Source organism: Rhea americana, unplaced genomic scaffold (assembly GCF_003343005.1).
Source record: "Rhea americana isolate MKP2758 unplaced genomic scaffold, rheAme1 scaffold_130, whole genome shotgun sequence".
Classification (NCBI taxonomy): Eukaryota; Metazoa; Chordata; class Aves; order Rheiformes; family Rheidae; genus Rhea; species Rhea americana.
This window is the reverse complement of record NW_028185373.1, coordinates 137,574-150,022: the sequence shown is the minus strand read 5'-3', so window position 1 is coordinate 150,022 and position 12,449 is coordinate 137,574. Positions and strand designations below refer to the sequence as shown.

Sequence of the window (12,449 nt, the reverse complement as noted above, 5' to 3'; positions counted from 1 at the left end):
CGGGGGGGAGGCGGCGGGGCGGCAGGGAGACGCACCCGAGGGCTCCGCGCCAGCGGGGACAGCAGCCGAAGAGGCGGCCGGGGCGGCTGATCCGGCTGGGACCGACCCTGGGGAAGAGGTGAGGGGGGTCGCCCCGACGGGGACCGACCCCCAGGAGGCGACGGGGGAGGTCGCCTCGGCGGGGACCGACCCCGGGGAGGAAACAGTGGCCTCAGCGGAGACAGAGCCCGAGGTGGCGGCGGGGAAGGTCGCCCCGGCGGGGACCGACCCCGGGGAGGAAACAGTGGCCGCAGTGGGGACCGACCTCAAGGCAGCAGTGAGGGGGGTCGCTCCGGCGGGGACAGCCCCCGAGGTGGCGGCGGAGGAGGTTGCCCCAGCGGGAACAGACCTTCAGGAGGAAACAGTGGCTCCAGCGGGGACAGAGCCCGAGGAGGCAGCGAAGGGGGTCACTCCGGTGGGGACCGACCCGCAGGAGGAAACAGTGGCCGCAGTGGGGACCGACCCGGAGGAGGCAACAGAGGAGGTCGGCCCGGTGGGGACCGACCCGGAGGAGGTGGCAGAGGAGGTCGGCCCGGTGGGGACCGACCTGGAGGAGGCGGCAGAGGAGGTCGCCCCGGTGCTGGTGGGGACAGACCCCGGCGAGGAAACAGTGGCCCCAGTGGGGACTGACCCCGAGGTGGAGGCAGGAGCGGTTGCCCCGGCGGGGACCGACTCCAAGSAGGTGGTGGAGGAGGCCACTCCGGCAGGGGCAGACTCTGAGGCAGTGGGGGCAGAGGAGCAACATGCTCCCCAGAGCCCTGAGGACGTGGGGGCTGCCGTGGCCAGCAGTGGGGTGGGCAGCCCCAACAGCGAGGATGGAGCCCCGGGCGCAGCGGCGGTGGTGGGGCAGCCAGACGGGTTGCCGGGTGCTGAGGGCCTGAGCCTGAACGGCCTGCGGGGCCCTGCCGAGGATGAGGAGGATGCAGGCTCGCCAGCTGCCCAGGAGCAGGAGGAGGAGGAGGAGAAGCAGGAACATGACATCTCCCTCTTCGTCAAGGTAAGATGGCCGGGGGGGATCATCAGGGAAACCTCGGTTCGCCAGCATCCCCACTGCTGGTGCCACTGGGCAGCTCCTGTGGCTAGTGGCAAAGCTCCAGGTGACTAAGGCGATTTGGCTCTTGCTGCCCCAAATGATCTTGTCTCTCTCTGATTTCTCATTCCTTGTGCGATTTGGGGCAGGCAGGATGGGAAGGGGCTTCCTTCTCAGCACACTGAAGGCCAGGATCACCCGTCCCCTTGGCCTGCGGGGGGGTGGGGTGGGGGTGGGGGCTGGTGGCACCAGCAGGACCCAGAGAYGTGCAGACCTGACCTGCCAAAGTATTTTCACCCAGTGTTTTCCCCTGATGAGCTGTGCACTGTGTTACTTGATGTTTGTCGATGTGTAAATAGAAAGTGTGTGTCAGGGTCTGAGTTTTGGTGATTTGGTGGTTCCCATGACCTCCTCCACATGGGGCTGGGACCTGGGTCATGTGTGGCGATGTACCTAGTGGCATCTATTTCTGATCACCAGCTGCAGCTTCTGACATAAGGAAATGTTTTTCGAGGGATTTCAATGGAGTTTTAAGCTCTTCAGAGTGTAGTGAAGTATATAGTACAGAATCATAGGTGTTTAGGTGGAAGAAACTGGAAAATATCTCTTTATTGATCATAGTTCATACTGGAAAAACCCCAAAGTTTAGTTAATTGCCCCCAAATGTATCAGTACTGGATTCATTAAGTAGTGGCCAACAATGTAACATTATCCCTTAAAATCATACAASCTGTTTGTGTTCAGACAGGTAAGACCTTAGGGTAGATGAAAATGGCCAAAAAATGTTGAAAAACTATAATGGTCTTAAACCTAATTTCTACTATTTTATGCTTGAGAGCTTTAGTGCTTTGTTGTAGACTGAACCTGGAATCCCAGAAAAATCACTGGGAATCCGTGTGGGAAACAATGTCCATCCACAGGACAAAATATTGGGTGAAATTTCTGTATGTGATAACCATTGTGAGATCTTTTTCTTCTCTATTCTCTGACCTCTCTGGACAAAATAACGTGTGGGACATGCTGGATATTTTTTCAGAACAGAGGAAAACTAAGGAAACTAAGGAAATAGAAGGTATTTTGAGCATTCTCCACTGCCAGCCATATTTCCTACATAAATGTGGCACCTCCTGGATTGGCCAAGGCCACTTCTTTGGTAGCCTGAATTAAGTGTGAAAGAAAAACTTGTTGCCAGCCTTCTTTTGAATGAGGGAGGTAGGAGGTGGAGCAGTATCTACACCTTGAGTTATCCCACCTAAGTGTGCACTCTTCTGCAAGACCCAGCCTCTGTAAGTGGAAATAAAAAGGTGAAGGATACTCTGACGCTTACATATGCTTAGTGCCAAACACCATGCTGGAAAGATCAATGTTAATGATGTTTGATGTTGGTGAATGTGCTCCAGCCTCTAAATAATTCAGGAATTTCCTTACAACACAGGCTGGGAGAGATCATGTGGCTTAAAGGTAACTTTGTATGTCAAGTTGGTCTACGTTAGCTAGATGGTAAGACGAGTTGAAATATATGATTTTGTGTTAAGTTTATGCAGCAGAAGCTACTGCTGCTCAGCCTGGCAGAAACCATTTATATATGTTTTGTCTTACGGATCAACAGCTCCTTTTTGCACCAACACTTCTGCAACTTCTCAGTTCTTGTTTTACGCTCACATTTTCCCCAGTTGAGTGCCGGAGTGTGGCAGGATTATAAGCAAGTCATTGCTTAGAGGCTACATTTTTATCAGCAGATCTGGCTGCGCTCTTTGTAGAATAATCTGGCCAAAATAAGAAAGCAAGYTGTAATAAGGATGCAAACATTTATTGTGACTTTGTAATCCAAAAATATAAAAATTAAGCTTTTTAAAATATATTTTTAAATTAATGATGACAGAAGAAGGAACACTTTGATGATCAATTAGTAGTATCTATGGGAAAGGATGTCCTTCTAGGCCAGCTGCTGAACATCACACAGGCTATGCTAAGGCACCACGAAAGACAGTAGACATCTGTGTTTAGGCAATTGGTTTGTGCTCAAAATGAATCTGAACTATGTTAGACTCCTCGAGCAAGACCATATCAAAATTGTTTTGTGGGTTTCCCAAGGCTCCTATTTGATTTCCACTCTCCCATGAAACAATCTGCACTGTATATTTCCTTTAGATAGTAGTGTTTCATGTTTCAAAGTCAAATGTTTGCAAGGGGCATCCAGATACACTTTCTGATTGTTCTTCAGTAATTCTGTGAGGCATATCTGGCACCTTGAGTAGGACACCTTGGGGATTGTCGAAACTTGCTAGCTGGTTGTCCTCTGAGGTTAATGGAATGTGTATGCTACCCTCCTGCCTCCACCAGAGTTTTAATTTTCAGAAAATGTAATACTTAAAGTTTATCTTACTACTTGAGTATAATAGAACTCTAGTCAAAATTATTCAAAAAAATTTTTTAAACAATCAAAACCTTAAGAATTTATATAGGATGTAAAATTCCATTTCTAAATTAAAAGAAAAAGAACAAATTTCCTACCTGTCAGTTTYATATTTTCTTACAGATGTGAAACTTAAACACCAGAGTCACAGCTACAAGTTTCATCATTTTGAAAGTTTCTAGGGATGGTAATTCAGYTGTATGTGCTGAGCACCAACACTCAGCTAACCAATCAAATTTGAACATGAGGTCTTCTCTGAGATTTTTCCCCTTCCAAGACCATTCTTGCTTACGTTCTTGGTTAAATGGCATATAGTAAAAGCTACCCATGAGCTTAAGGTAAGAGATTTTATCCAGTGAAAAGCAGTAGGCTTTATCTGATCTTTTGGACATTCTTGAACTCTAATTCAAAGTCATTTATTTCATTCAGGGACTTACTTCTTTCCTACAAGGGAACAAAGTTTTTATGTGATTCTAGATTCTGTTATGCTCCAGTAAAAATGAGGTTGCTTTACTGATGCAGCATTCCTTGCACCATTCCTGAGATGTGCTTGACTGACTTGATATACTTAAAGACATGCTGGATTATCAAAAGTGCTGATAAACAAGAAAGTTAAAAATGTCAGAAGCCTTGCTGTGACAAGARACATAGAAAATAACAAGCATTTACATCTGTGTCTCCAAACTGTGCCATCACAGTTAACTTATCCAGCTTAAATGGTAATGTGCGTTACATACTATGGAAAAAGATGTTTTTATTTTATGTGATGTGATGGAACTGTGCTTTGTGCATAACTTAAAGTAAAAATGGGTGGTTCTAAAACTGAACCTTTAGGCTTTGAGTGCTGTGGCTATGAAGTCTGTGGAAAGCAGGAGCTTAAGTCTCTAGAAAATCATCATAGCTTGCATGTCTATTCAGTGGACTCTGTTCTGTACCTGAAGCTTGACATAAACATTTACAGTAAGAGCACTGAGGAGGTGCTTATGCTTTAGTTTTGGATTTTTGCTCATCAGTGCAATCAGTCTGTAAATCAGATAAGTGTGGTTTGTAAGGAAAATAGCAGACATTCTGTGTTGGATGAAAGTAGGTACGTGTTTGCTATTGATTTTTAATACGGATTCACTGTAGGAACTCAGAATTCAGATGACCTCAGGAGGGTAAAAGTAGAGACTTGTATGCATGGAGCTATACTACCCTAGTATTTATGGATTAAGAGAGGTTTGGGGTGGGGGGAAGCTTAGGTACTGGAGTGCCTAAGCACTAGTGCACAAGCACTATATAGCCTAAATCTACTGAACCCAGAATCAAACGGAGCCCTGTTGGGGACGTAGGACTGCCCAGCAAAATCAGAATAGTCCCCCTTTGCTGGCTGCTGGTTGATTAATGGCTTGTATGGTAATATTTTTTCCTTTGAATATATATACATATATATACACACATACACACACACATACATATACACAGCTATATGCAGAGTACCAAGCCGGTGGAGGCTTGGTATGAGTTGAAACACATACAGTTCTGTTTCCAAGGCTGTCTTGTAAAGCAGGAAACTGGCTAACTTCCCACGGGTATTTGCCCTCTCTCGGCTGTTTTGTCAGCAGGAATATAGCAATTTAGGGTTCCCTAATACAGCTTAAGAGGAACTCGCATTATGAATTCCTTTCATAACTCTTCAGTTTATTGTGCGGGCCCTGTGCACCTGCAGCGGTTTTTCTGGAAGCTGAGTATTCTTTCAGCAGTCTTTTAATTTTAATAAAATTGTTTTGTTCAAAAGGCAACAATCTCAACCCTTTTCTCAAAAAGCTGTGCAAATTTTCTGGATGTATAATCTTTACCTGCCCCTGCTTTCCTTTTTGGTGATGCCGGTTCTCAACTTTTTAAAGCTTAGATTTCTACAAAGAAATAAATTCCTTGGAGCCACTCACTAAAGAATAGCTTTAAAAGTTACACCAAAATTATTTTTGCAGCTTTGCTCTTGGAGGCATGCTTAATGGAGCAGCACTGCTCTATTTACTTATGATAATAGTGGTTTTGACATTTTACAGCCCGAAGCCTGTTYCAGAAACACTCTAACTATAGGATTATACAGATACACATAAGTAACCACAAATGTGAAGTTGCGTCTAACTTTTGATTATTTCGGTATAATCCAGTCATACTGCTCGGGGCCACCTTTTTGTCCATGCTTTGGAAGTCCTAAAACTGTGYATGCCCATAATGTTATACCAGTCTTAAACATCTGTGCTATTGTCTAGGCTTATTTTAGGCAAAAAATGTTTTAAATGAACGTCTTCAAAACTACATTCCTATACCTTTTCCTATTTCTATTTACTCTGAGTGCAGTGATTCACTAAAGCACCTCACCATGTGTTTAAGCATAGGCTTAAAGCCATGTGACGTTTAAGCCCTTTGCTAAACAGGGGTTACTCTCCTGCTTCAGTCCTAGGGCACGTCCTGCGTTTCTTGCTCTCTGAAACCTGCAGGAGGTTTTCATGAGATCACCCTGCTGCCCAAAATTCAAGTGCGCAGCCTGTGTTCACCAAGTTCCTGTGTCTTCATCGGGAGGCCGATCGCACATGCTTTACAAACCAGGGGCAAAGATGAAAATGTTCCTGATTTGCTTCCTGTCCTTGGCCCCTGGTTGTCAGAAGTSAACCTTTGTTCTGTAGGTCCTGGATGGCCGCATCTCTAAAAACTTTGACGAGTCACTTTAGAAACTTTGCCAGCTGCTGCATTAGGTGATTATCACGCAGCTTGTGCTTGGGAATTTTCCTGCTGTCTGTCTGATCTGAGGCTTGATTCATAGTAACAAACGAGTGCACAGCACTCCTCTGGCATTCGYGAATCTAAACCATCAGAATGTGACGAGCGAGTTTCTGGGGGAGGGAAGCAAAGGGGGTTGGCCGATAYTGAACTCATCGAAAAATGTAAGTATAGTCAATGAAAACTATTAATGAATTCAGGTCAAATTTTGCAGGTTGTTCAGATTAAATAAAAGATTTTCTTTTCTTTTTTGGAGGAAATACTACCTGCCAGTCTTTGGTCTGGATGTAGGCACTGTTCCCAAAATGATGTTGTTGCCTGGAGCAGAAGATTAGCRTGCATCCTTCACTCGAGCAAGTGCCATAGACATAGAGTTACAGAGTTATTCCTGTTCTCTCTCTCTCCTCTCTCTCTCTAACACCATCAATATTTAATAATAGCTGCAAAGTGAGACAAGACAGCATCAGAAAGATAAAGTGTGAGGAGTCAGGAGTAYCCAGCAGCCTTACGGGTTAGGCAAGATATGGTTCACATGCTGTTTTTTCCTATAATAGCAACAGGTATCCAGTGGCCCTTGGTTGCAGCTGATTTGGGGATTTGTTGTGGGCTGAGATGAGCTGCCACATGCTTTGAGGAAAAAAATATAGTGGACATARAAAAGATAAAGAGGTATTGTGTCCCGTTCCCATGTGGGTGTTATAAAAGATACTCAGTCCATGTGAGAATCTGTATTTTGCTTTTATTAAACTGCCTACCAGCAAAAATAAACTTTTTTTTCAATTCACTGACCAAAAACCTTCCAGTTTGATCCTACAACAATTTTTTCCCTATGTGTTTTTTTCCATTTGAAATAGATTATTTCCAGAACTCTGCTGCCCAATGTGTAGGAAGGGGATTAGACAATCTTATGATCACTCTCTTGACAAAAAATTTCAGCTTTTGGGGCATTTCACCTTTATGGACCCTAGCCTGGGTTAGCCATCAGAGGGACGCCCTGTTTCTGCATTTCGTACAGTCTTGTGCTCTTTATTGTAAGGATCCATGCAAAGTTCTATTTATGGTTATTCTTTAAAAGATAGTTTAATGAAGCAGAAATGGTAATGAAAATCATTAATATGACTACATGTTTTTAGGATGTTTATTGCAGACGAAGTCACTTTGAATGGGTGGCTGTCTACTTCAGAGCAAGAAATAGACCTTGCTCTTCAGAGACTATAATCTTAGCAAAAGGAAATACTTCGTGTTTTATAGAAGGGGAGCTGAAGCGTGGAGATATACTTGTGTTCCGTGGCTGACTGTATTCTCTGTGTCTTGACTTTTGAGCCAAGATCTCATTGCTTCTTCTAAAAAGTAAGAAATTGCCTGTTCCTTGGGCTCTCACCTAGGACTGTAAGTAAATGCCATATGAAGGTTACGTGATAATAATTCTGCTCCGATAACTCCTTATCGCAGCGTGACATTTCATTATATGCGTTTCCATTTGCAGCGTCTGATTATTTACTGATAGAAGACCGAGCAAGTCGAGAGATTGCCTTCCAGTTGCTTTCAATAACATCAGCCTCATCAGCTCTCAAGGAAGCGTGTTTAATTCCTTAATACAAATAGTTTCTCAAGCCAAACAGTGGCGGTTTGTGTATATGTCATCTTAAATTGCTGTCTGAGAGCTACTTAGCAAAAGATGTTCACGCAGCAGTTGTGTACAAATGAAAAATGTGAGACTTGTGTGCTGGATAGCAGTGTGAGGTACCAGACATGTGCRAGAGGCGGAAAGCTTCAGGTTCCTGTGGCAAGACAATGTGTCAAGCTAATGTTTTTTTGCAGGTACTTGAACCTAATTTAAACTATTCTTTCAGGACAAGTCTTTGCTAATTCCTGCTGGAGCTGATAGGGTTTTTTTTACTGGTAACATTTTACCTGGTCATCTGGCTTATTTTCTATTTGGATCAAAATATCACTGCTGGAGGTGGAGGAGGAAAAAAAAAATCCCCTCTCTTCATATTTCACCTTACCAGCTTGGTTTAATCATCACAATTACAAATACCACTGAACAATTATTTTCTCAAGCCCCTCACCATACTTTTAATGACCTGCTTCCTAAAGCAGCATAAAATTGTTCATTTACTTCTTTTTTTTTAAACTAATTTATTTACAACCTGAATTATTGTTAGTTTATATGTATGTATAGTTTTTGCTTTTAGATTGCAACAGCACAGCTATGTTGCTGGTTAAGTATCATATGGTAAAGTGTAAAACGGGATGTGTCAGTAAAATACCAGTTAATCTGTTTTTCAAGGACCTATAATGTGTTCTAGAATATAATACTCTTTTGTTGAAGTAATTCCTCGCAAGAATTTATCAGGGATATAAGATTTTTGTCCCAATGCAGAATGTTCAACTGGTGTCTTGCCGTGTTATTAAGTGCGGCTTAGAAATAGCATTGAGGTATTTAAACATAATTCTTGTAACAGGATAAATAGCTAATAGCATTTGGTGTGTTGCTTGTGCACTTGTGACCTGGTAATGTTCACATTAACACAAACACAGACAGAAATAAGTCTCTAGTCGGAATTCGTAGTGAAAGGCAATTCAGTTTTGAATTGCTTGGATATAAATGTGCAAAGCTAGTGATCAGTAGCTGGGCAGTGTTTCCCAGTGTTCACATGTGCTCAGATTTTAACTAAGTTCAGTTAAAAAGGGCTCAGTTTGCTTAGGCTATTGGTGGTTTTTGAAACTAAATTAAGAATCTTCACATTAGAGAGGATAGGGATTAGAAAGAGTGGTCTTTCTGAGGGCAATAGAGATTTTGTCACATCTTCGAGTAAAATAGAATGGCTTCCATTTTTCAGAACGTGCAATGATTACTTCCATTGGTTTGAAAAATCTCAGTCGCTCTCTGTGAGTAATAAACGTATAATCCATTATCATTGTGTACTTAAAAAACACAAACAAATGAGGGTAACTGAAAGTAGTGCTATTTTGAGATCTAAAACAAATGTAACTGAAGCAATACTACAATTACTTGTATAGGAGAATGATATTCCTAGGTTTTGCAAGACTTCCCTACTGAATTGTAGTTGAAGTTTTTTAGTCTTTGCTAGCCATATATCAATTTTCCTATCTGTTTTTGCGTTTCATTTTCCTTGCCTTGCATAGTTCTTGCAAACTTCCTAAATAGGATCTTATAAGTAAATCTTGTAAAAGGGTAGAGATAAATAGTACTTTTTTCCCATTCATAATCACCATTAGTACTTATCTGTTGAAATAACTTTACAGAGTGTCTTAGGAAAATAGTAAGCTATTACAGAAAATCATTGTATTTGTGAAGCAACATGTTACTAGTTATTGTTAGTATGGGCCCAGTGTGTAACAAGCAATAAAAAGGACATGTTCTTTTTCCTAAGAAGTTTAAAATCTGGCCCACTGAAGGCTATCCGTGGTGGCTGCGTTAAGACTTGGAGATGGAAACCAGAGAAAACATTGCATTTTCCCCAGCCCTGTGGCAGGGCTTGCTGAAGCACTGCAAGCCCTTCTGGGGGTGGCAATCCTGGAGCGCAAGGCAAAAATCTCCTCAAAACTGAAGCAGTCCTGGGAAGACTCCTTTATGGTTCCCTCTAAGTGCTGGTGTGGCCACAGGAGCACCTGGCCGCCTTCCCCCTCCCTGGAGCGCAGTGCTAGAGAAGCGCCTGCTTCAAATAGTTTTGCTTGTGATGGTCAGGCATCATTGTTGAAATAATTTATTAATTAAGCAAATTATTGTTTAGTTCGCGAAGCAGTGGATTACTGGTTACCCATTGCTTCTGCTTTATTACCATGTGCTTATTCTACTGTGGATGCCAACTAGTAAGCTGCAGGCACCCCTTATGTTTATTTAGTGGCTTTCCCTGCTGAGAGGTACCGATGGTTTCATCCTGACCCCGGCACAGCGCTGTGCCACGTTATGCCGAGTACATGGTTGCTTTGCTTGCAGACCTAACGCAGGTAGTTGCAAGATATCTGAGGAAATAAATCCACAATTTGCATTTTTCATCTTGCTATTGAATTTGATTTTAGTTTATTTTTTTTAAGAGTACCTGTTGTTTGACTGCTTTTAACTRTCCCTAGAGAGCCATAGTTGCAATTGAAAATACCTGTGACAGCATTAAAGGCCTGCCCCAAGGTTAACAGCAGTAATTTATGTAAATCAGCAGAACTATTTTACATTTCTTTTGTAAGAGTGCATACATACATAGGTTTAATTTCATAATTCCTTTAACTTAACTGGGAGCGAATATCAGCAAGACCACAGCTTCTAGAAACATATTACAAGAATTAGAAGACCTGCATGCAGGTAGACACGCTGTTTCGTAGAAATACTGAAGAGATTGTAGATACTGAAAATCGAAAGTGGGTGCTTCCTTTAAACAACAGGAGTGAGTTTGGGCCTTTTCTATAAAGGATAAAATAAAAAAAAAAAGGTCTAACATATCTGATTGACTTCTTAATACTGAATGCTACCTTCTGTCCTTACTAGTGGTTCTGGAGATGTTTGGATTATAAGTTCCTGTAAACTGATGCCTATAATGCTCTGGAACAAGTTAACCTTTGAACCGAAATACCTTCTGCTTCTCTCTCTCTCTCTCTCTTTTTTTTTTTTTTTTTTTCTCTCTTAAGTAACGTTTGGTTAATACTGCTGTTTTCACTTGGTCAGTTTTGAGAGACGCAGCTATTAACATGGAAAGGGGCTTTGTGTTGGTTTTTAGTGCTTTTCAGACCAAATAGGTTGGTCTAATTGTTTATGAAAGTACTTCAGAAAGGTAAGAAGTTTTTTGCGGCAAAGTTACTTCTTAATGAAGGAAAATGGATTCCTCTGCATCAAAATCATTTAATTACTTACTAAGTAATTAAGTTAATTTTGGTAATAATTACTTACCCAGCAGACCATAAGTAAGTAAATAAGGTAGCAAAAGTTAGAATAATGGAGGCTTTCTCTGTTCTGAAATGCCTGCTGGCATCTTGGGGAAAGAGAGAACTGAAACCAGAGAGAATTACAGCTTCAGACTTCTTTTTCCTTTCTATCGTCTATAGAGGATTAGACTTTCCAGGTGTATATAACCCCTTTGAGCGGGGATCACTGTTTAATACAGAATACCTAAGAGCGAGGCAAATATTCTGTAAAGAAACTCCAGCACTCTGTTAATCCTTCAACATGTTCAGGGGACCAAAAGAATTCAAAGAGGTAGTTCAAACAAAAGCCAAAGTATTTTGATTATCTCATTTTTAAAGAGCCTCACTGAAAGCATGAATTATGAAATCTAATGACACAACATAATCATAATATCAAATACTACGTGAAAAAAAGATATAAATGCATAATTTCAGAAGCCTAAAAGAAGGCAGAGAGTCTTATTAATGAAATTATTAGAAGATGTGAAACGCTAGGTAGCCAGTCTTCGAGACATACCATCTGAAGCTTGGCAAGATTTAAATTGTGAGGTAGCAACAGTTTCATTAATCCTGCAGCTGGAAGCTCAGTYTGGACTCAGATTCAGAGCCAGAAGAGCACTGTTCCAGCACAGAGTCCATCTTATATTATCACTAATAATAAGCAAATACTACTAATAAGATAAACACTAATAAGCCGCATCATTAYTTTTGCAGCATGTAAATATACCTAATTAACACCCAAACTGTAGGTAGACTCAAACTTTAATCTACTTTTTTTTTTATTTTGTTATCACAAAAAAAAGAGTTTAATTGTGGTCTGTGGTCAGTTGAAGCTGTGCAGGTGAAAAGTTGATTCCTTTTACCACCTTTCACCTGTACTCACTTCCTGTGCTCTATTTCCCTTGGCATTTCTTTTTGGCCCAGTTTTGGCTAAAAACCTCAACCTAACACAGCATTATATAAAGGACTGTTAATGTTCTCCATATATGTTTTCTGTTTAAGTTAGGAGCAGTCTCTTCATCCTAGATTTGTGCAGGACTTAGTACATAGCTCCTAGTTACTACTAAATGTCCACACTTCTCCCTTTCCCCATGAGGCAAAGGGGAAAGCTGGGCTGACCAAGGAATCCTTCTGTTTGAGGATCCCAACCACATTCTTCTTCATCTGTGCGTGTCTGCATCAGTTTAGTAGCTGATAGTAAAATATCCAGGCTCCGTGCCCTGGAGCTCCATACCCCATAGCTGCTTAGAGTAAGATCCTAAGAAATCACCTCTG

The 12,449-nt window shown here is 42.0% G+C and overlaps 1 protein-coding gene across 1 annotated transcript in view; it reads left to right on the top strand.

The window, feature by feature from the left end:
• The window catches only part of CLIC6 (CLIC family member 6), a 30,415-nt gene that overhangs the window by 1,010 nt on the left and 16,956 nt on the right, over positions 1–12,449 (top strand). Inside the window, exon 2 of the mRNA XM_085297721.1 lies at positions 11–1,036. Coding sequence (XP_085153847.1) covers positions 11–1,036 — 1,026 coding nt within the window. The remainder of the gene's footprint in view (positions 1–10; positions 1,037–12,449) is intronic.